The sequence below is a fragment of the Anopheles stephensi genome, chromosome 2, assembly GCF_013141755.1.
Source record: "Anopheles stephensi strain Indian chromosome 2, UCI_ANSTEP_V1.0, whole genome shotgun sequence".
NCBI lineage: Eukaryota > Metazoa > Arthropoda > Insecta > Diptera > Culicidae > Anopheles > Anopheles stephensi.
In genome coordinates this window covers 7,695,648-7,720,598 of record NC_050202.1, presented here as the reverse complement: position 1 = coordinate 7,720,598, position 24,951 = coordinate 7,695,648, and the positions used below count along the sequence as shown (strand labels likewise).

The 24,951-nt window shown below is 43.7% G+C and overlaps 2 protein-coding genes across 16 annotated transcripts in view; one reads left to right on the top strand and one right to left on the bottom strand.

Annotated features, from left to right (window-relative positions):
• LOC118505865 (alpha-catulin) overlaps nt 1–24,951 on the bottom strand; it is an 86,215-nt gene that overhangs the window by 27,767 nt on the left and 33,497 nt on the right. For 12 of the 15 annotated variants that reach the window (XR_004905459.1, XR_004905461.1, XR_004905460.1 and 9 more), the window contains one exon: nt 1,694–1,889. Coding sequence is in view for 11 of the 15 variants with exons in the window: in XM_036042275.1 (XP_035898168.1) it covers nt 1,694–1,889 (196 nt within the window). In the remaining 4 variants the exon portion in view is untranslated. Of the gene's footprint in view, nt 1–1,693; nt 1,890–9,882; nt 10,184–24,951 lie in introns of all 15 variants that reach the window. The other 3 variants (XM_036042278.1, XM_036042277.1, XM_036042279.1) reach the window with 1 other exon arrangement.
• LOC118505866 (isoaspartyl peptidase/L-asparaginase) lies at nt 6,399–7,764 on the top strand. Its single transcript, XM_036042281.1, has 2 exons — nt 6,399–6,629; nt 6,694–7,764. The coding sequence occupies exons 1-2, from the start codon at nt 6,576–6,578 to the stop codon at nt 7,651–7,653; spliced, it is 1,014 nt and encodes a 337-aa protein (XP_035898174.1). The 5' UTR covers nt 6,399–6,575; the 3' UTR covers nt 7,654–7,764.

Here is a 24,951-nt window from a genome sequence, read left to right as displayed (position 1 = left end):
TTTTTTTTCTTTTTAGGCCCATTCCCTTATTGAACAGGCTGCCAAAGAATATAGACCTTCGCGCATTCGCTATGAAAGAAAGTTTACTTTACACTCTATCATTACTTCAAAATCGTCCACTTCAAACAGTGAAAAGTGGAAACTTCAGCAACACCAGGCAGAAGCAAGAAAACTTATTCAACCTTTGCCGGCTGGCGGCTGGTCTCGAGCAAGCTAGTTTGACCTGACATAGATTGATGCCTTACGCTGGCATCCGCTTGACCTCAGCCCCACTGATAGAAAAACCATCAACACAATCGCACCCTTTTGCTACCGAAAACACTCACCACAGCCCTGGTGACAAGCCCGGCTGGCTGTTGCCCGAGTGCAGCCCATCGCCTGCAATGGGGAAAGGCCGTCGAGGGTAAACTCATAAATAATACGCCACCCAGCTAGCCAGCGACACACTATCAATCACGCCTCGCCGGTGGCCGCCGACGACCGTCACCGTATGACTTGAGATAAATGTCGTATTGATTTTGTTCCGAAGAGAGAGAGAGAGAGAGAGAGCGATCGGAACGGATGAAAGCTCACGAGGCGAGGCCAAAAGGAACTCCGAAGTGGCTAGGGATGCGATGAAACTTTTCTGATAATGATGCCGGAAAACGGCATCGAGCATGATGCAGGTGGTATAATGGATTCTGAACGACTCGCAGTCGGTAGCCGTGGGAAGCTAGTGAAGTAGTCGACAAACTCGTTTATTGTTTATCAAACAAGCGATAGGGCTGTCCAAACTTGCATTGGCTCAATTAGTTTTGCGTTGCTTTTTCCCCACGCAAATTGTGTTCTATTTATAAAACAGTACGTGAAAAACATACCCAATAAGGTGCTCTTTATCGTATTCTTTTTTCTAGCTATGTTAATGCCAACTGTAAGGCTGCAAGGCACGCCATCGAAAATTTAAAGCTTGCATGTCTTCCAAACCTTTCGCGCGAAAAAAAACCCCTTTTTGAGAACTCTCTTTCAAACTTCAACCGAACGTGTGGCAAATTGATATTGATTTTTCCATCGCTTTCGCGAACGCTGAGCCTCATAATTTTGCCTTCACACGCGATGCACTCTACTGCATCGTCATCCGATGTCAGTGATTGTCGCATTTACACCCGCAACCTGGCTCGGTCGCTCGGCTTCATAATTTAACTCCGGAGCATTTCCCCGAAACCGCATAACCTCAAAATCACCTAATCAACACAATCGAGGTTACGCTCTCTAAACAACCTAAAGGGCCATGCATGCCGGGGGCCTTGGTGGCGGTCAAAACCACCTGTAATCAAACCACTGCCCTTGCTAGTGAACCGGTGGCTAGTTTACCCCGGTCCTACATTCCTACACAAGCTCTCAAAGCCCATTACCATGTCTGTCCGGTGTATGTATATATGAGTAGGATAATTTGGGTTGCACTAAACTGTAACAATGTCATTAAACTGGCAATATTGCTCAAATTGCTATGTTCCTACGGTCGCTGTAGGCCTTCCATGGAGACTCTCTTGAGTACAGTCTCTAACAAAGATATTTTACGCACATGCCAATAAGAACCCACCAATGTGCGGACACGCTCACCCGAACGACCACCAAACAGACATTTGCTCTCGGTACAACCGGAAGAAACGGGGGATAGAAAACGGCCCGTGGAATGTGTGCCCTCTTAACTTACCGGCTGCTCGTGCCTCCTTGCAGGCATCGTACATGTCCTGCTTAATCTCGGGATTGTCATCTGCGATTGTCTCGCCAACCGTTACGAAACGCTCCACGGCCAGGTTCACAGCCTGCCCGACACGTCCAATGGCGCGCATTTTCTGTTCCGATGTGTGATGCTGCTGCTCCGAACGATGCTGCACTAGGGTTGAGATCTGCGGGCGAGAGGGAGCAGAAGAAGGACACGAAAATCGAACCAATCGAATTTAGTGCGCTGCTGTAGATGTGTGTAGCGTGTGTAAAACAGGGTTTCCTATGAATATATACAACGGAAGACAAGCTTACATTTACTACACTTTATGGTAATAGCATGTGTTGGACAATTTCTTGGACAATAAACTTGGTGACCAGGTTGGTCTTTGCATTAGAAAACAAGCTATATTAGTTAAAAGAAGTATAATCTAATCAATCTACTCAGAAAATTAATAAAAATAATTTCAGATAATAACAATTAAAAAATTAATACTTCAAATGCATTAACGAAAACAAGGGTGATGCAGCTAGTGCGGCAAAAATAAAACTATAATCACTCACAGATTTAATTTCTTAAGACCAGAGCTCTATTATTGAGACTAAAGCAATTCATTAGATCAATTTACTGCCTCAGTAGTGCGAAATTTCTATGCAATGTATGTTCATATGTAATAATCGGAAAGCTATCGAAATACATACTCTAATATATACCCAACAACCTTGAGAGCTTCTTAAAACTAAGTATAGAATAAATATTGATCAGGTTCAGAAGAATCAATCGTCGAAAAGCAAATGATGCTGCACTTTGCATCAAAACTTCTACTCGAATAATCAAATGACAACGAATTTCTGAACTCATTTCAAAGCTTTGTACAAATGAAATTAGACGCTCTACATATCATAAACTAGGCCAATGAGTTTGAAGCTAACACGGCCATGAAGCTAAAATCAGGAGCAACCTTTTGATATCTTCCAGAGGCAAGAGTTTGAACTTCTGCCGTGCACTAGACCTACGAGAGCAGATTTAATCGAATTTGCAAATTAAGACGCGTTGCACCTGCCAATAGTCGAACTTTTGGAGCAATTGTTCGAACAAATCTATTTCAAAGCAATTGACGACCCAGTTTTGAATGGCTGTAGGTGCTTTTGTTCGATTTGATTTCCTTTCATAACACACTATGACACAGAAAATATTCAAGGCCTTCCCCGGCAAACCCACCAACGAAATACAAAGTAAACAACGGTGTATGCCACAAAATTCCTCCTTCAGATCGTTTAATAAATTATTATAAGGTGCTATGATTTTTATTTACATTTTACATCGATCCTCCATGCTTTCAGCCCCTTATCGGTTGCCGAAGGGCGCAAAACAGAAACGGGACGTACCTAGCCATGGGAATAAGTTTTCCCAAAGACCTTCACATGCTTTGATGTGACACACGTGGGCTGGGCGCTACCATCGGGTTTTCCGCGGGAACCAGCACGACGGGAACCTTCTTTACGAGTGCATTATTTATGGCGTCTTGGTTGGTTTTGGCCCCGCGAGTCCCGCTCGTAAACTGGGAATCATTATTATTCCTTCCGTATTGCCTGCCCCGTAAAACGCTGGCAGCTCAATAGCAGTCAACGACACAAAAACGGGCAACAATGAATGGAATGGAAATAGCTTGCTCCACATGGCATATCAGTATAGGTGGGAAAAAGTGAGGCTTTTCACAGTTCGAATCAAATTTGGAACAGTAATTTCCTAATTAACATGAAATATTTGTTCAACGAATTAAAGTCTTTCTCAACAGATTTGAAAGACGTCTCAAGCTTCTCACCAATACACACCCCATCATCAGAATAAAACCGATCCTATCGACCCGTGGAATCGTAAAGCTAGCCCAAGTTGGAAATTTTAATGCGAACATTTACTATGTTGTTAATGATAGACAACTTGCTTGTTGGCCAGTATTTAGCCCCCCCCATTTTCACAGGCCCCCGTCTAGTTCCAGCTAGCCGTAAACAAGCGGTGGAAAAGAATTGGACCAACATCGACAGTAAATCAATTTCGAACAAAGCACACTAAACTGGCTGCTGGAAAATTGACAGCAATTTTTATGAGCTAAACATCCATAAAACAGAAGAAAACGGGCTGGTCTTGTGAAACTTCCCCCCGGGCCGACTGGCGGAACAGCATACTAAAAATCGTTCGATCGAAAGTTTGTTGCCCTCCCCCCCCCCCCCCCCCACCCAGTTGGGTGGTCGAGCCGGGAATGAAAAATTGTGTAACATCGGCGGGAGCGCGTCAGTATGAGGCACGATGCTGATGCGATTCCGAACCCGTGTCAGCACATTTTTTTGACAGCAAAACTCATCTTACTCGCGTTAGACGGCTAAGCAGCCGGAAAAACACCGGCTAGCGTTACGGAGAGAATAACGCAAGATTATTGCTAAATAAGGCTTTAAGGCAGGAAACAACCAACTTTGTGATGTATAAATCACTTTCCACCGTACAAAACGTCCGCTCGGGCGAATCGTTCTAAACCCAGTTCGAACAGCGAGAGGGAGATTTTTGAAACTTCATACCACCAAAGTACCTCAGAGGCGGTGCTGGAGCTTCGTTGGGTGGGCTTTCTATCGTGTAACAAATTTCCATACAAATTTGTGATCCGGTGTTGCTCTTCTTAGAATTTGCTCCGAAATCGAATCATGTTGCGTTTAGTCTGTGCTTAACGTCTGCTGCCGAGTGAATTTTCCCACCTCTAAACGCGCTTCACCCTTGCAGGAGAATGCACGTTTGTGTGTGAGTGAGTCAGCTTTACACGATCGGTTCTCCTTGCCTTTCTTGACATGGGTCTTCTGTTCCTTTGATGATTGACGAAACTTTCCAATTGAACTTTTGCCCGTCCGCGTGTGTTCCGCGGTTGATTTAAACTTTGACGTGTTCAACTTCCTCTGCTGGCGCGTCGACTGGCGTTGAATATTAATCATGAATCAAGTTGGTCGGTAAGACACGTCCACGTCGTATCGTGTTACAAGTGTAGTTTCTTATATCAAGATAAAATGCATCAAAGTGTACATGTTACTTGTAGATCTCACAAGTAAATAAGATTTGATACATTGTACAGTTTACGCTCCTCATTTCAATTCAATCATTCTTTTTTATCGCACAAGGATTCCCAGCCAACCATCTACCTGTTCAGGCACGCCAAGGCAATTAAAAAGGGGAGGAAGTCAGAAATCCCTTTTTTCTCTATCCTTTAAACTTTTTTACCTCTTCTTCTTTAATGGCATTCACTGTTTCTTTAACACCTTCAGGTAATCAACTTTTGATGTGAAAGTATAAAAAAAATAGAACACCCCAATTGGTTCAAAACTTTTAACTAATTTCTTCAGGTTTTTAACAAGTAAAAGCTTCTTAGAGAAGAACATGTTCTTCTTCAACCACACAGCCGCGTGGTACGCCCGCACGAATTCCAAGTAAACGGAATATTCAAATGAGGGATCAGATGAAAGTTCCTTTTGGGCCTTTCGCAAAGAGCGTGTACCACGCACACACACACACACACACATTTGGGCCTCGCCTAATCCAGGGTGGTGCTGATGCAAAGCTACAACAAATCCATCTTTAGCGTTAAATAAATTTTTATAGGACTTTCATCCTTTAAAGTCCTCTAGCTTAGAAACGCAAAAGTGTATTGTGACTACGAGTAATTTTTTTTGCCATTTTTGACAGTTAAAATCTCGTCATTTTTTATTCTTGAATGATGCTATCAAAATATTGCCCGAAAATCGGTTTATTTTCTTCTATGCCAGTACAGCCTCGAAAGGTCTCGATCTGTCATTCCTGGCCTTCTGCAACTTGATTTTACCCGTAGCTGAATAGTTAGTCTAACGTCTCCGGTCCTGCCGTATGCACTTATAGTAAATACACGAACAAGTAAGTACAAGTATGGAGAAGGATACATATACAACCCATCCAAGATTAAGAGCCTTTAACGCCTCAGCTGCTCAATATGAAACCTTGCACATCTTTCTAGTGCCTTTTAAATATTGACCTTAGATATTCGTTTACAATTGCTGAGCCATGTACAGCTTAATTTGTCTGAGGATCAGCGACGGACTAAACGGTAAGAGGACAAATTGGACGCTTATAAAAGGCTGCGAACGCACAATGACCTCGCTACCGAGCAGCGGAATCAATGTGTTAAAAGAAGAATCAACAAATTCTATAAAGCTAAGAGAATGCCGTCCACGTCAAGGCTAATACTTCAATTGATCACATACAGTTTTGTATGTCATTATTCTTAGAATTCAAGATGGCTCCGACCCTCTCACATAAACATTGTAATGTACTTCCAAATGAGAGGACAAAACGTCTCCAAACTCTATTCAGACGCGCACATATGTTTACCAATGCCATATTTAACGTTTGTTTATTGAATGGGCTTGTCTCAAGTTCCCTGAAAAGCTTGTCCCCGGAATATGACACCCCAAAGTAACAACTCAACTGCTACCTATAGATCGGTATTGTGAGCCAAACATAATCAATTTTCTCAATCTTACCTTCGAACTTCGAAAAAACGAATCAATATTTTATCAACTGGGCGTAATTACCGTACACCACTATGCAAAACCCCTGCCTTACATTCCACAAGTCAAAACAGCTGCCACAAACAAAGCGATGAGCTCTCTCGCCTCACATTGCCCGGTACTGCTTATCAGCTTGCCGTGTACAAGAATATCTCCCACGGAGTGGTCCAGTAATCTTAGGCTTTATTGTCGAGCATCGCTTTCTACCGATAGGACGTGTCGGATTCGTTGGACTGAATCAATTGTTGTGTTTCTCCTCACAAACATCACAAGTGAACCGTGTAATCGAAATGTACTCGGCCGGGCAGTTGTTGTTTTTAATTAGTTTCGTGATTAACTTACTGGTAAGTTTCGGGCTCAACCTCAAACCCTCCGTAAACAACAGCTAAAACATTTACGCATTTGCAGCATTCTTCCTGTGCGGTAGAACCGGTTCTGATAGTGCACGGTGGTGCCGGAACCGTCACGGAAGATCGCTTTCCGGGCAAAATTCGTGGTGTGACACTAGCGGCCAAAGTTGGATATCAAGTGCTCGCCCGCAATGGGTCCGTGCTGGAAGCGGTCGAACAGGCGGTCCGTATAATGGAAGCGGATCGCTACTTTAACGCCGGCTACGGGTCGGTTTTGAATGCGGAGGGTGATGTAGAGATGGACGCAAGCATCATGGACGGTGCGACGAAAGCGACGGGAAGTTTGAGCGGTGTCCGTGATCTGCTGCATCCGATCTCATTAGCTCGTGCCGTGATGGAACACTCGGGACACAATTTCCTTATCGGAGCAGGACTCCGTTCGTTTGCCCTTGATCGTGGGTTTCGCTTTCTGGAGCCACCGGGCCAGCTCGTAACCCAGTACGCGAAGGATGCGCTCGAAGATTGGAAAGCTTCCGATCAGAGCTATCAATCGGGCGAAGGTGGTACGGTGGGCGCGGTGGCAATCGATGCGAATGGTCACATTGCCGCTGCAACATCCACCGGCGGTTTGACGGGCAAGCGAGTTGGGCGCGTCGGAGACACTCCTATCATCGGATCGGGAACGTACGCCGATAACAGATTGGGCGGCGTGTCACTTACGGGCGATGGAGATATCATCATGAAGGTGTGCATCGCGTACGATGTGCTGAGAACTGCCGAGCTTACCGGGCGCCCCGTCCAACTTGTCGCTGATGAGCTGCTCGATACGATGAGTGCCGAGCTGGGTGGCACGGCCGGCATGGTGGGTGTGGACAGCGAGGGCAATGTGGTTGTGGCTCACAACTCAAAGCACATGTCGTGGGCTTATCAGCGGGGCGATACCGTTGCGTACGGTGTTAGCAAGGATGACTTCAACCTACTACCTGCGTCTGACAGTGAATTCATTTCTCTCGTGTAGGATCGTGATTTCACGCCAATTAAAATATGCACCGATAGTGGGATGAAACGGACAAAAACAACCAATGCGATATGATAAATATAACGCTATTGTTCTTCGTTTTGTACATTACTTTGCTTTTCTCACAATTATTCCTGGACTTTTTCGCATTAAAATTCTGTTCTGTTGTCTTCATCTTTTCTATTTAATTCTCCCGTTTCGCTTATCTAGAAAGTATGCATTTCAATTATCCATCACGGCATTAGCATTCGCCAAACAGTCCCCACTGAGACGATCGCCCCGGAAACCAGATAAAAACCGGATTTATTCTCCCGTCCTTTGTTTCTCGCTAGGACCATTCCCGCATTCCGCAAAATCATTCCTCCCGCTTTACCGGCAGCGAAGAAGGCCTTCTTAAACTCAAAATAATGAGGCGAAAAGCTAATGCTGAAATAAGATGACCGTTAATTTTATCAAGATTAAGCGCCATTTATCTTTCTCATGGCATTGTAGTTACAGGAGAGAAGAAGAAAAAACCGAACAAAATGGGCTCCGGTGGTGCCACCGACCAAGGACCCGACCGAGGGGAAATCTTTAAAAACACACACACACAAATACAAAAGGGGGGGGGACACAAACAAATATGCGGGTGTTATGGGGGTAGTTCTAACGGAGGAGGGTTTTATTAAATTAAATTCCATAGTAGGTGAAGGGACGACGATGAGCTTTAAGCTTAGGAAAAAATGTCTTAACATCAGTAAAATATAAAATTTATTGGACTTTTCAATTAGACTATTAAATTTTTCAAAGCATTTCTATTCAAGGACTGTTAAAGTAAGTATTAATATGTACATTTTTTAAATTAACTTTTGAATTATTTTTATAATAATCTTCTTAAATTTTTGAAATCTTTTACTTTGTTCTATTTTCATTTATAAAAATCAATGTTTTTATCATTATTAATTATCGATTCATTATTAACTCATTTTCGAACAACAATTCATTCCTCCTTTGTTCTAATGTAAGGGGTTTTAAACTTATATCGCTGTCTACTTAGTACAAATATCTATCTAATTTATAAGGTCGTTCATCCTAACAATCAACACCAGAAAGCCTAACAGAACCGATCAGTATACCAAAATCACTTCGTAAATCCTTCTAACCTTTCACACCCCTCCGATACTATCATCAGTATCATCAAACATCAAACAGAACGATGCTCATCTTTTACTTCTTCTACCCTCTTCGTGAATACCAATGCGCAAGAAATATTGCACCGAACAGCGATACAGCGATTCATTATTTTATTGCTCGAATTATTATTCTCCCGGAGAAAACGATCACAATCGCCATGCCGACTGACCAACGGAAACAAAACACTCTCCACCGATTGTCTTTCGGTGCGTTTCTGTAACGAATGGAACCGGAACAATTCCAATTAGGTGCAGAAAATCCGATGAACGAAACTGCCACCACAACACTACACAAGCCAAGGTACATGGTGTCGTGGGCGGAGACGGTGGCTTAACGCGGAACACCTCGCGTCAGGTGTGGACTGTAAGCTGCACGGAAACAGCATTTATCAACCTGTCCCCAGACCGCAAACATCATACCGTACCGGTGGTCCGGTGGGCGGACAGTCACCAACAACACCGGCACGGCTGCTAAACCATTGGCGAACAGGAGACCATCCGAAAATGGCCGACATAAATCTCGCAAAAGCTGTGCGCAGCAACCAAAACGGACGTCGACTACGGGTAAGTGGGCCGGGTTTGGTCCGTAGCTTCTACAGTGAAGGTAGATTCGTCCTGTGGGAGTTGTGTTGTGTGCTAGAGTGCCGGCAAAGCTTTCCTCCCGATAGGTGCCAGCCGATAAAAGACGATAAATTTGCCAAAGATACACATCACACTGCCAAGGGTTCACATATCAGGTGGTGTAGATTCGCTATCCATGAGTCCGTTTGATGCCAGCACTAGCTGCGGAACGCGGCGGTAGCCAACATCAAGGAACAAGAAAAAGGCATAATCACATCTGATCTAGTTTTAATTGCTTTTCTCGAGGGATTCATAATTCTTACAATGCTTCAGGCGGCATCACACATAAATTATAAGCAAGTTCAACTTTTTTTTAACCAAAGCAGGAAAATATCATGCAACACAAATAATTTTAACTGACAAATACGCATGCAACAGTAAGGAATCTTCCATTCAGAACACATTTTAACATGCAAACTTTTATGTTTAACATTACCTGCCCTTGACAACCGTAAGTAGCTGCCATGGTTTTGCTATCGAAGCGTAGATAGTGCGAAAGCTAGGATGCCGGAGACATTGGACACGAACCGCGTCTCCGTTTCCTGTGCCAATGTCTGAGCGTGTAAGAGAGCGAGAGAGAGAGAGAGCGAGGAACGCAAAGCAAGCTAGCAACTGTTCAGGCGGCGTATGCTGTTCCGATCGAAGCCTTATCCGTTTTTATGGTTCACTTTGCTTCCTGTTTTACTTATATCATTTGCACACTGGATCCTGGATGAGGGAAGAAAACACAACACTAGCTTCGGTGTGCGGAAGCAAACGCATCAGTATCGCGCTGATTTTGTGAATGGCGATAGTGGAAACACTTCATTTGAAAGCACTTTAGCAGAGTCCCATTCTACGGGCTTCCCATTTGTTTTATGTGTCAGAGTCACCACCATCGCACCGTGCGCCTTTACGTTGTCGGTGTTGTGCGCATTGCATAACTTCAGGCGCTAACTTTGAACCGGGTTGTGTCTATTTAGTATTTTACGAGTTGTTTTTTTTTGCTTAAAAGCTTAATGTTCAATTCAAAAATATTTTAAATAAAAATTCGAGAACTTTTGCGTTATTATTACATTACTTTAAACTTTGATTTTTTCTTTAAAATAAATTAATGTTGTTCCCTTGCCTTAAAACAATTTAATCTTCCTCTTTATTCCTCAAGACAGAAGTAGCTATTAAAATAAATTTTCCACAACACCCAAATAGATGAAATTGCCCCCCATTGTTCAGTTTAAAGTTCAACTTAAAGAAAAGCCAATAGTTTTGCGTTTGACTCCCGTGCGGCCAAGCCAGCTTTAGAAACTATTCTTCTTTTCACACAATACACCTTTCACGACCACGAGTCGGAAAACTAACTTGCACTCGCGTTGGCTACGACTGCTGTTGCGGCGCATTAACTGTGCACTTACAATCGTATCCGGTTGCCGAGTATTCCATCCTCCTAAGGAAACTCCCGTACAATTTAAGCAACTCGCAAATGCTCGAAACCCATCGTGAAAGAGGGTGGTACGCCAACATCCATTTTGCGTCCAGCGCTCCTGTTGGCACTGGTTTATGCATTTCCTTAATCTCAAGGCTATTGTCTAGGTGAGCGTGTGTGTGCGTGTGTTTGTGTATGAAGGTGCCCGGAAGACCGGCAACTGAATGAATTGAGATGCATGGGCCGAGGTGGCAATATGCCTAGTTTTCCATTAGGGAGCTTTCTTTGTTTCGTACGGAAGAGACCAGGACTCGCACACTAATGCACCGGTGCAATTATGCCCGTGTGCCCGTGATCCGCATCCTTCTTTGTTAATGGGAAAACGGAATTAAATTCATAATAATTTTCCTATTTATCATTATTTGGAGAATGACTGATGTAAGCTTCAAATATATTATATTAAAAAAAGTATACGAGATCGCCATTAAAATGTTGCAAAATCACGCAACCTCAACCATGAACGGAACGAAATTTCCTGAATAAATATTGACGACATTCATAACATTGTATCAATCACGATCAAACGCGATACAGTTCTGCGGCCATTCTTCCTCCAGTTCCAGTTACATCGAATGCTAATATTCGCTTCACTGAAATTATTCCTCGTCCCTCCCGCTAATTCTCCTCTCTCTCTCTCTCTCGCTTTCTTCCTCCTCCGTCAATGATAAATTGATTCTGTGCTGATTCCAATTCGCTTTCGCCATCCCCAACGCAGATCCCTTCATGCCACCCCAGCAATCATTTCCTATTGCTAGTTAATGGAAAAGTTCATCACAATTCTACCATTTGGTGATAGCCCGGCCGTCCCAGTCAGTCACGCATCGTTACATCGTAATCCCTGACTCAAAGACTCCCGACCCATTCAGACTCCCGGTGTGACTCCATCAATACGGGCTTCCGCAACCTGAAAGATTACCTTGCCCTTGAGTGCCGCCCTATCCCTACTGGGAGTTTCTAAGAGCAGCATCAACAACGATAAAGCAGAGGGAAAAAGAAAAAGAAAGAGACAAACACACACAACAGAGAAACCTTCTTAAAAGAACTCAAACAAAACTCCAATCTCTGTCGTCGGCTTGCAATTTCTCATCGTTTTCCGCTGCCGTGCTAGGATCCGCGCACAAGAGCATTCGTAGGTCTGAAGATTCTTTTCTATCTTTTTTTTTGTTGGTGTGCGGCACTCAAGCTTTTCGAATTCATTAAAAATACATTTTCACAACTCCGACTTTTCCCCGCACCGCACCCACCCTCAAAAGCGATTACCGTTAATGGTGGTGGAGATTTTTCCCTTGCGACGGTAAAGAAAATAATAACAGTTTCAGACTTGGGACGTCAAAAAAAAACAAACCCCCCCGTCTTCAATCTGCAGGTGGTCCTGGGTGATAGTTTCAAGCCAGACATGATAAGGAGTGGAAGCAGCTAAAAGCCAGAATCGGTTCAAAGCTCCAAAGGTAGCTGTTTAAAAGATTTCCCAACCAGAGCTAATAGCGCAACTTTGCTTAAAATAATTTTCTTTTACTGCACGGCCATTTGCCCCTAGCCAATTGCTACACAGCGCTTCTCGCCATTTCACGAAGGGCATCGTTTGGTTGCAGTGGTGCCCCTTAAGATGGTAGTGATGGTTGTGATAAATTAGTTTCCCTTTTCTTCGGTTGGTTAAGTTTCGGTTCGGAGTGGAGCTTGCAAGTTTAGCAAGTTGGGGCTGAGGACTTTGCCTCATTACTACGCCCGGCTGCAGCAAAAGTGTTATTTTTCGATCAATTTCCTTTGCTGGGCGAACCGTTGTTTGATCGCTGTTCCTTCCCAGCTCCCTGCCGTGGCGTGTCTTTTCTCTGGAAGTTAATCAACCAACGCTCGGTTTCCTGATAACGACTTCCAACCACTAGGGAAGCACACACCTCTCTCACAGCATCAGCAGACGATAGCTTTCTACGCGTAACTCTCAGACGCCCAGCCGTTTTATTATCTCGTTTGATTAACCACTTGGATGGTTTGCAGCAAGCTGAATCCGTCCTATGGTGTTCAAGATAAAAGTTTACCCACGGCCCGTCTTCCCACCAACCCCTGGGGTGCTACCGTACATCTCCCGCGCTTGTCACACAAGATCATACTCAAGCGAAGGATTAACAAATCCTGCCCGAGGACGTTTTTCTTCGCCCGCTGATGCTCGGTAGCATTTCAATAGCTCATTCGCAGTAAGAAAAAACAGGGACAAACTCTCACTGTTCAGTGCTCTGGTGTACAATCCCGGCCAGCGCTGTCAATGAAGTTGAAACCTTGTTTAATGAAGTTTCGTGTGGCCCTCTGGCGAAGCACCAGTGTCTTCTCTTTTGAAGCAGAAATCACCCGAGGGCTAATTGCAAAAACGTCAACACAACGACCACAGTGGCGTCGTAAATTTTAACGATCGCCTGACGAGTGTTCAATGATGTGATCGAACAAGATCTTGTTATAATTAACTTGCACCCATTATCGAGCCAACGAGCAGTTCCCGTTGTCAGGGGACAACTGATAGGGTGTACGTTGTGCTTTCAATCTGCAATCTGATGGTCCATTAATGGGAGGGGGCGTTTTTACGGAATCTAAGAGTGTTTGGTTATGGGATAATGATGATTTGCTTGGAGGTTCATGAACTATTCACACCGTTGACTCATTCTCTGCAGTAAGAGAAAGTAATTTCTAGTATGTAAATTGGTTTAGTTAATTAAAATCCCACCAGGGCATGTTAGTGAGACGCACATCCAACGGTTGCTAGTTGGAACTCATCCACAACAAATCAACATGTATAAGTCATTTGTGTTCAGAATATGTCTACTGAAAGCTCTCGTTAGACAACAAGATAAGTAAGGTATCTTTTTACCCCGTTTCAATCAGAGAGTTTCTGAATTGCTCAGAGAATGTGTACACAAGACGATAATTTGAAATATGTCTTTTCTCTTGAACTTCTTGCGATTCGGATCTTTAGAATATTCAAGACAATCAGATTATCGACCTCATGGACTTCACTTCTTCTTCCTTGCCACTACAACCTCAAGAGGAATCGGCCTGCCATTTCTGGCTTTTTGTGACTTAATTTTACCCGTAGTAAAGTAGTCAGCCCTATGTACGGAGAGGCAGTCTGGATGAGATTTGAACCCAGGCCAAGCCAGACCAATGAAGGACTTCACTTTACTTCTCTTTATTTCTTAACAATTATCATTAAGCTTGAACAGATATATTTCGACCAAAACTAATCCATCACAAGGACAACTTCATCATCATATTATCATACGCGGCATCAGCAACTTCATTACTATCAACAATATCATCCTTTTTTGCGCCAAGAATAACTCTTGCCGTCAAAAAAACTAAAACCTTTGAACTCATCACACAGTATCGTTTAATGCTTAACAGAAACGAAACTCTTTTTCCTTCCGAGATCCACTAGCTACAAAAAAGTATGTTCCCAAGACGGAGCGCAAGAGTCAAGCTAGATCAATAAAAAACAATCTTAAGGCACTAATCCTTCCCTCATGAGCACACACATGAGAGCTTCTCGATCTCGGGCCGGGACACAAAACGCATCACGTCAGCAGTTTCAGTGGCAACATTTCGATCGTTACCGGACACCCTCTCTGTCTCTCTCTCCCTCCCGAGGGCTACTTACTGGTTGCTGGCCGGGTGCGATTTACGGTCGTCCTTCCGAGGCCTTTCGGACAAGAACAACTTTTTTCCTCCCGCCCCAAAAGGCACAGGACACGGCTTCAGTGTCATCGTTAGAACTTTTCTGCGTGCGTAAATTCCCGTAAGTGAATAAACAGCGCCCTGCCCATTCGCTCGGCCCCTCGAGTTTTGCCTGTCCTGATGTGCAACAAAAAAGCTCACTCGAAATCCAGCTTCCGTGCAGAGAGAGCGGGAGAGGATGGAACAAAAAAGTTGTTTTCCTGCCTTTCTTTGCTTTGGGGCGCAACATTTCCATTGTCATCATTCCAAATACTTTTTTTTGTTTTTTTTTTTGGGGAGGTACATTTGCTCAGTGAATACATGGCCCCGCTTGGTGTACAGCTGATGTACCGTCTTTGCTTGGGAAGTGTAGCAGCAGAAAAAAACATCCTCCAAAGCATCCACCAAACCCCGGCTTAGTAAGGAAACAAACAAACGTTACACCGACCGGTCCCCAACGGATGACGACAGCAAGGACGAATGGCGCGCGACCGTGGCGCCCAGTGTCTGGAGCAGAATTTTGTCCCACCCCGACATGGGAATTCAAACACACACTCACACACCTCCCTGGACGTCCTGGTCCCTTTTCCTGTTGCACACGCTCCAGATATATTAGCAAGCTTTTTTTCTTTTCTTTGTAGCAAGAGTCCTGGTGACGAGTTCTCAGGGGCGAGATAGAATTGTTTCCTCGACCGTTGGGCTCGTGGCAAAAAAAAGCTGGAGAATGATTCCGTTTTCGCACCGTTGACAGTGCGTTACGAAACAGGAATGGAATGCAAAGCAGCTCACTCGGTGGCGCACAGCCGGCGACAAAGCGGACTCGAGCGCAAAGAAAAACAGTCACCGTAAGCAGAACGCAGCATGACAGCTTCAGCCGGTGGTGTGAGCCTCACCGGGAACCCGACCGACATGCCAGACGTGAGCTTTAATAATTCAAGGTCTCCGATGATGTCCTCTCCCATTCAGCATGGCGTCACGTGTTACACCACGTGTTTTGGGGGACAGGCTGAGATGAATCTGAGTCCTGGAGAGGTGAGGAGCTCTTGTTCACTTTTTCCCACGACTCCTTTCTCACTCTCTCTCTCGAGGGGAGTCCCACCCTCAATGATATGGGTCCAGCTGGATTTTATATTCTTTCGGTCCCTTGTTTTTTTTTTTTTTTTTTGTCGCCGGGCCCAGAATTCTCCCGGGAGGCAACGGAAGGTTTTATTGCGTCCTGTCCACTCATTGCCAGCCCGGACCAGCCTCCGGACACAGCATCACGTTACGAAATGCTGCTTGAAGAGAGCACAGAAAATGAAGGAAAAATTAGATGACACACGAATTAGATACCTTCATCTAAGGGATAAGATAAACTGTCACCATGGTGAGCCCCAAAACTCTAGCTCGGAACCCGTGCTCGAAATCCTGCTGGTCCGCAATAGAATAAGCAGAGTGGCAAGAATCTTAAGCGAAATAAATTACAGATACAGCCAACAATGTTACCCATCCGCAAAAGTGGGCAGCTTTGGTCGGTTAAGCGTACGAGTGCGCATGATGGGACATCAGAAGTGCTGGTCGTGAAGAAATTCGCTCCATCGATAGGCGAAAGCGTACCCAAGATGTGTCGTAAAACCTCAATTTCCCAAACATTCTTCACTGGTACGCGCTTGAGCTGGACGATGGACGATTAGCATCATGTGGCCGGCCTGCTGCCACCTCTTCAACAAAAAGGCCCTCCATTTTTTTGCTGCATTCAACGAAGATAGATATCTTCTTCTGTGTTCTTGTGTCTGCGTTCATCTCATCAAGGTTTAATTTGAATTTCTCGCCATCTCTTTCGGCGTACCGTTCTTTGGCAGTGCGTATGGCTACGGAAGAGTTCTTGCTCGTTTTTTTATCGCCGTCTGCATTCCTAACACAAAATTTAATGAAAAGTACTGAATACCCTTTCAAATTGCTACAACCGCTCGTACGTGAGACCCCTTGCATTGAGAGACGAGATCTAGCCATAGTTTGGAAGCAGTTGGCATCATCGCACCGTCTATCTGACAACGAGCCGTTACTGCGTTTTTTGGTGCAGTATCTAAGAACTCGGAGCATTCAAGATATTGTAGGTGCCTTGACTATTTCACCATGCCAGACCAGCCACCAACTCCTAACTCCATCACCGGCTTACTTGGTTTATAACCCTGTGCCAACGTTTTATGGCCTTCCTAACAGGGTGTTTGCAGTAAAATGCGCTTTTGGCATGGTGCTCATGCTCTGTAAAATGTAGACAGCCGGTGCCAAACGATTTACAGCATTGCCCTGGGCCTCACCTCATGAACTGGTACGACGACTACTACTACTACTACCACTGCAGAGAGCAGCAGCAGTACACACATTCTGGCCACCACCCCCCCAGGAGACTATTTAATTGTTGATTTTTGGCTCCCCCAAAATTGTGTATTCAGGGTGTGCAGGCGTGCTGGCCGCAAACCGAACCGAAAACTATTCATGATGGTGATGCCCTTGCTGGTGATGAGGTGATGAAGCAGCAGAAGCAGCAAACAGACCTGCTACAAATCATGCAGCACTGGAGCTGGGCACTGCTGCACTCAAGATAAACCCTCCCTCGGAAACATGCTCAAGAATACATGATTGAAATATTTTACAGCTGCTTGGTACAACCACACACCCTCAAACACCCACAAATCCATTTCCATTTTTTGGTTAGTGCTCGTACATACTCTAATGGAACGATGGGACCAGATTTGGATTCTAGGATAAAAAGAAATCCAATTGCTCCCCAAACATAAACTAACTCTCACATCTCGCACAGTAGTTGGTTATCGGGTGGTGCAAACAGTCTGTGCAGGGCCTTTTCCATTTTAATTTCCGTCAAGCTAGACACCACACGGTTGACGCAATGTCTTCTGAAGGAAGGTTTCTTTGTGTTTGATATGTTTCGGTGTAGAATTTTCTCAAGAGCACACACGGAGGTTATGCTTTGTTCGTTTCGAAAATCTAGAACATTTGAGATTGTGTCATAAGAGTTCAGTAAGAAAATCAGATTGATAACTTATTAATATTATGACAGTTCTGGTGGCATTGAGGATAATTAAAAACTGTATTCAAAATACTTTACAGGGTTATTCACCTGAGTTGTTCATTTCCCTGCAAACTGTTGGAAAACTTCTTCTTCCTTGGCACTACAACCTCGAAAGGTCTAAGGCTGCCATTCTTCTTCTCCTTCTTCTTTGGCCTTACAACCCTTTCGGTCATGCCTGCAATTTCTGCCTTACTAGACTTAATGATAACAGGTAGTTGGATAGTCAATCCTCTTTACCGGGTCGATTTGAACACCGGCCCTGCCGTATGAAGATAGACGCCGTTGTCACCTTCACTGCCTATCCGCCCCTGCCATTCTTAGTCTCTGTGATATAATTTTATCCATAGTTTGATAGTCAGTCCTGGGAAGCGTTCTGGAAAGGACTTTGAGCCCAGGTCCTGCCTCTTGAAGACCGCTGCTATCATCACCTCGGCCTCCGCGGAATATTGCAAGCCCGTCGTGGCACGTTGCAATCGTACAATGGATAAATTGCATACAGTTAGGGGTGTTTTTCAGACACTTTGCTATCACCTGTTGATTGAGGAGTAATTATAACAAAAAAGCTATATAAATTTTATTTAAACGATACGGCGTAGTGATGTAAACAAGTCATTAAAAGCATTTGTAAGGGATTTGTTCCAACAAAGAGTTTTATCACCATGCTACTAATCTGTGAAAAGTTCCTCAAATCCCTTTATTATTTATGATGTTCAAGGTTGCTATATTGATAGCTTTTTATTAACACATTCCTTTTACCAGCTCATTCAAACTGATGTTCAAACATTTACCCATATTTTTAATTATTAATCGTAAGGAGTATCTCCCTTGCCACCGTAGTATATAAAAACCGATCACGTACGATCGTCATTTCGCTTACAATGTCACCATTTCGAGTCGTACAAATTCTCCCAACCGTGTGTTCCAACCATCCACCATGGTCGTGTTGGACTAATCTTCACCTTCCACAAAAAACACTCCATTACGAACTTCATCTCTGGTGGCCACCGTCATGACCGTCGAGCATTCGGCCCCCAGAATTATGCATTCAGCATCGCCATCGAAACGTGACGTGGTAGATGGATGAGAGGCGAGCATGTGAGCATTCGAGCGTGTGTGTGTGTGTGAGTGTTTTTTACGACACCGTCCATTTTCTTTTGATCAGCAAACATTTCAACCAAATTTTGCTTTTCTCCATCGCTCGTAAGATTTCGATACCCAGCCCGGACAGCTACAAAAAACATGCCGTCACGCGACAGACGTAATAAACATTCGAATGGAGTAGAGTTTGATGCGAGTCCATATATTTTTTTCCGCCTGCGTGACCATTTTTCCGAGGGACGGGACGTCAATGTAATGCTTTTTCGCTTGTGAAGTGACATGATTGGATTAGGCCATTGCTGCCGACTTTGCGAACTCTATACGATAGCAATCAGCATGCAGACACACACACACACGCACACACGCCCGCTCTGGTTCAATATTTGAGATCAATCAACGGGCCGTATAATGCTGCTTTATATGTACATGCCATTAACACTAACAACCCCGCAGTACGGGTATGGGTTTTCTTGGTAGCAGAAGTTATCACGAGGACATCATTTTAACGGATAAAAACGGCCTCGAAAAAGGCACAAATAAATATTGAATTCTGATTAAAGTTTTTCAACTATAAAACTCCAACCGATCTTCATTGAATCCGAAGAGCTCACACTATTAAGCCCCAATATGTAACGACACGCTAGCTAGCATAGAGAACTGTTGCTTTCGTCCATCAAGATATTGAACAAATATTTAGCAAAAGAAAAGCAAACGCCCGCGCTCGTACGCCTTTCGTTGCCAACCGCTCTACAAACACGGTACGTGTACGGTGCTGCAATGGGTTAAATCTCGGAAGATACGTGTCACTTTCGTATTTCGACACTTGCCCTGCTACACTCTGGCGACCTCCATGTGTTGCCGCCGTACGTCTTTCCATAGCTCGTCATCTATTTGGCGTGGCTCGAGCTGGCGCTAGTTTTTCCCCCAAAAGACGAAACCGTTTACCAATTTGCTAAACGGATAAATGGTTAATATCTTGCCCGTTTTGCTCTCGAGGAAAGGACTCCAGCGCTCAGACTCTGAGCTGATCCGCGATGTAATGGGGACTTTAATCGAAACGGAAGCTAGGGATTATCAAATACGATTACGAGACTTGTCGGGCGGACTTTTATCGACTAAACTTGGACCAGAACAACAGCTCAACAGGTTCCGTCCTTCGGTGAAGTTTGACGGACGAAGACGATTTTATTGGAGAATTTCTTTTTGCCCTATTGACGATTGGGGACGTTAACCTTATGGCGATTTAATGGGTCTTCCAAAGCTGGAGGTTTCTAACAATATATATGTATAAACTTGATAGGCCCACTCATCCATTTGCGTTATTTTGATATAAAAATAATCTTTCAATCTACACTCTCTCCCCCAAAATTCCTCAAATCTAGAATTTCCAATTTTAATCTCTCAAAATTCAAATTCAAATCAGTTTGCGTGTCAATCAATTCTCAAACACATCCACCATTTTAATTTCCTTTCCATTTTTCTCAATGCCATGCAAAACGCTGCTCCTGCTCACCTAGACCTAAATGTCCTTATGCTTCAAGTTCAAAGTCATCGAAAACTGCACTAAAGCTCGTGTGAAGTTGGAAAGGTTTATCTTGTCCGAACGTTTGCTTCGCATGTTGCCCTCTGCTGTCATACACAACTTTTTTCCTCTGCTAGCTATGGAAATAGCCAGGACCTTCACAGCCAAGTCCACCTTTCTCGGCCCGAAAAGGTCAGTGCCGAAAGCAGACCAACGAATGCTCGCTAGCGCACGAAATAATTTATACTCCTTGATGTGAGCCTAAACAGCAGCTTATCAATTACAAACACCGATACGAAACACATTTATGCAGTCCTTGAAATCGTTTAGAATATCCCACTCTAAGGATAATCTGACATTTATTAGATTAAACGTTAGGTTTAGGGAAATTGCATTCAATTTTTTGGGTTTCTACCAAGCGATATATTCCTCTGCCAGAAGTCTTCATTATAACATTTTAATTCAATTCCTATCGATTGCATGTTTAAAAATGGCTCGTAAAGAATTTTCAGCCCACTATTTATTGATTATCTACCGATAAAAAAAAAACGACCAACTCATTATCCCACGCCCTCTGCTCTTATCATTATTATCGCAAAAACATTCCAAAAGGGGAAGTGGAAGTGGACGGTGCAGCAACATTCAAACGTCCACCCGGAAGCGATTTCGACCGAATTTACCTACCAAATTCCATCACCGAATTCCGGCAGATCCAACATCAAACACTAATTAAGTTTGCTTCCGACATGCTGTGCTGCGAAGGCCTCTCCCCATTTACAATTTTGCATATTCTTCGAGCCGAAAGCTCAACGAGATCAGATACGATTAAGATAAGAGCCGTCAGTCTTGTGGTGAGTTCCGGAGGCCGAGTTGTTGAAGTGCTTTAAATTTATTCACTTCACTGGTAGCGGGTAAATGATTTTCTCTCCAGAGCACTACATTAATTTGGTGCCATTTTGATGGCGCGTTTAATTATCTCTTCTCAATGCTAGACAACCAGGGAACGAGTTTTACTTGGTCTAATATTTTCTTTCCTTTGCTTTGCTTTGCTTCCTTTTGAGATGCTTTATTATATGGGGAAACATTCAAATTTCTTTTCTATTTTCTGTTCAATTATTTTTTTCCTTTCTTTGGTTTTCTCCCTCCTCTAATACACCTAATCCAGACTCACTTTGTCTCGTGTAAACTGCGAAATTCAATTAATGAAACACACATTATCTTGGTACGCCCATTTCATTTTCCTACTCCTGTCTCTCTCTCTCTCTCTCTCTCTCTCTCTTTCGACCTCTAACAGCTTCACGGAATTAGGTACCGTCGTTCACAACATTCATGTACTCGGCAGGCACAACAATGCCAATTTCAGTTGCTGGGCCTCATCACCGCACCGGCACACCTTCCTGCCAAACCTTCACATGTATTTGTTTCGCAGTGGAAAAGCATAATCCCTCCCTTAAAAAAGCTTCTTTGTCTGTGTGTCTTTCCAAATTCCTGTGTCTGCGCCTGTTGTGCCGAATAACACAGTGCCAAGGCGAGCTTTTGTACTGTGGCGAGCGAAAGTGCTTCTTGTGTCAAAAGCATCCGTCTTGCACCGATTTTCCTGTGGTTCTGTGCTTTTCTTCATGTTCCTTTTTCTTCCCTTTTTTGGAACTTTTGTTTCGATTTTCATCACCATTGCAATGTTAGCACCAGAAGAGAAAGCATCAATATTCTTATCAGGGTGGTAGCACCGAAGGCAAGATTATGTTGTTCCAGTTTTTGCTTTGAACGATGCGCCGAACACTGAATTTAAAACGGGGCATAATGAATGATGCAGACTGGAAGGAAGATTTAAACAAATACTTAAGTCTGTTTTAGGAATATATTTTAAGCTTCGGGAGCTTTGTTGGGCGTGCCTTGTCAGCTTGAAGATACAACAATAAAAAATGTCTAGCGTAATACAGACAGGAGAGGCTGTTCGAGCTCGATTGGAAGCAAGTATTTTGCTACCATTCTAATCAGCTTATCAAAACTCACTCAATCTAACTTGTAAAGTTATTTATTTTCTTTGTGGCTTAGAAGCTATTTTTAAACCCAAATCAACCCAAACAAAACACCAGCCATTTTTTTTGTTCTGCAAGCCACCATTTGCTCGCTCCACTCCACGAAAACCCGTTAGTCATCGTGTAGTAATTTTAAATTGTTTCCTGCCGCTGCACCATTTACGTTATCTGTCTGAACACTCACTCGGTCGATTCTCCCTTGCTTTAACACATCGTGAAGAGCAAAATCATCGACCATAAGAAAGCCGTTACATTACAAATTACTGCCCAAATTTGAATTTCATCCGTGGTGCTTGCTCTATCCAGCGGAAAACTCAATGGTGGAGTAAAACATAGCTAACGAACCAGATAGCACATTACTAGCATTATTTAAAATGCTAAGCCAAAAAAAGAGCCAGGCTAAAGCGAAACACACAATCACTTTAGATTATCGAAAAGGATACCATTAGGACCCTTGTGGTACGGTTTTTTCCCCTCGTGTACGAGACATGAAATGATCATTGATGAAAAGCGTGACTAATCGATTATGAGTACGGCATGCAGTTTTTTCTTCTTTGCACACCATAAAACTCAAATTATCCTGATGATGGTGAACGAGCAGTTTATTTTGTGCGCCCTTATTTAAATAGAAGAAGAAGGTGCTTGCAACGGCCATGCGTTTAATCCCAGATTATATTCCAATTGCTGAAATTGATATGGATCGCAACTAAATTATGATAGCAGTTTGTTTTTCCTCTTGTGGAAAAAGGGCTTTTCATTTGAAGCTAAGGTTTTTATCCTGCTTGTCAATCACACAATCTCATCATTCTTCCGCCTTTTAATTGTAGAAATCCAATTATGAATCATTATACTCTTGCCACCTTTATCCGATTAAAGAGTGTCTTGAAATAATTTCTTAACAATGTCACATTCAGCCGCCTATTTCCTATACATTATTAAATTAACTGGCTATCTTCTGTTCCGCATTAAGTCTGCAGCAAGACGGCACCGTGACTAATCGGCAGTGCAACCGGCCTAACGAGCGTGCGAGTCGTTGTTATGCAAATCTTGCGCTATTTTGTTAATTTATTTCCCTTTATTCTTCTTCTGCTCTATGCGACATGCTCCTGTTTCTCCGCGCGTATGCTAATCAGCTTATTGTTCATTACCATGACGGACATTCTATTTTTACTGCAGCCAGGTTCATCCAATATTCGCGAAAAGTTACACAAAAATTTGAAGCCTGTTTTTGTTGGTCAAATTTTGTATAAACCCAATTAAACTAGAATTCTAGGAGTCTTTCGTAACAATTAATCAGCTACTTACACGCACTAAAAGTTAGATTATCGAAAGGCTGGATTACTGAAAGCCACAACAGCAGCTAGCAGTCCTGCCACCTGGAGCTGCTTCAACGTAAAAAAAAACTTCAACTCCCTACTTTCGATTCGTAATCCAAACTAATTGGATCGGCTATTGGTGAATGTTGCGTAATGTACGATGGCAAACGCTGCGACAAAGCAAATCCCATTCGATGGAGACGCCAGGTGTCTCACGTACCCGATGGAGACGCCCGGTGCCGTACGTAAAAGGACGCACGAAGGATTAGCATTACACCGGCCGGGCCAGCGCGATTAGTATTCAAAGGAGCTTCGAGACGGGTGATGATTATTGCAAAAGATAACCGACCCCGCATAAGCGTTCGAACAACCAACCAACAGCTGGTGCGCCACGTAACCTAGCAGCCACATTCCGGAACGATTCCCGATGCCGGATCATGGAATGCGAAATACGCCTCACCTGCTCTACTTCAACGGCGGGTAATGAAACGGCGTGGTCCGTTCGCGATTACAACCAACGCAACAGCTCCAAAACTCTAGCAGGAAACAGGTAAACGGATGGGAAAAAGAAACCCGACCCGACGTCTGAGACGTCCTTTTATGTTGCTTTCATCGCTGCACGACCTACGGATACGATAAATCGAGATATCCATTCCATCTGTTGCGGTTCCATCGTTAGTGCCCTCGGATGCCATTTTGTCTGTCGACACACACGCGGGCAAAAGGCTCGGTTCTTTGTGGGGTTTTCTTTGCTTAGTTTATCTCGTTTCGGTTTCAAGGCCACCGTTCAAGGTGTGATGTTATCGAGGTGAGAGGAATTTCAGTAAGCTTCACATCCCTCGGACGTTACAACCAAGGAAGGGAACCAAGATCTAATGCATTTTAACTTGCTTGTTCCCTATTTTATTTCGAAAAGGTGAATCTTTGTATCAAGAACTTTCCATCAAATCTTCTTTTAATCAGCTTTACAGATAAAATCATTAGTATCGTCTAAATGTTGCTGTAGCTGCCATTATCTCGATCCCAACTACCATATATCTGTTTATCGTAAAGACACGTCGTGTTTACTGACGAAGCGCTACACCGGGCCCCAAACAAATACCCAAATGCGTCGATTGCCAGTTCAAGCACAACATTTACCTCACACTTCATCACGAATCTCGTTCTATCAGGTGAAATCGACACGCAACATTCCGGACGCCTCGCCAGCGCGTCCATACACAAGCTCGGTATTTACACCGAAACTTTCCCATTACCAGAATCGAGTCTATGATGATTGGACGTGGAAGGTGAGAG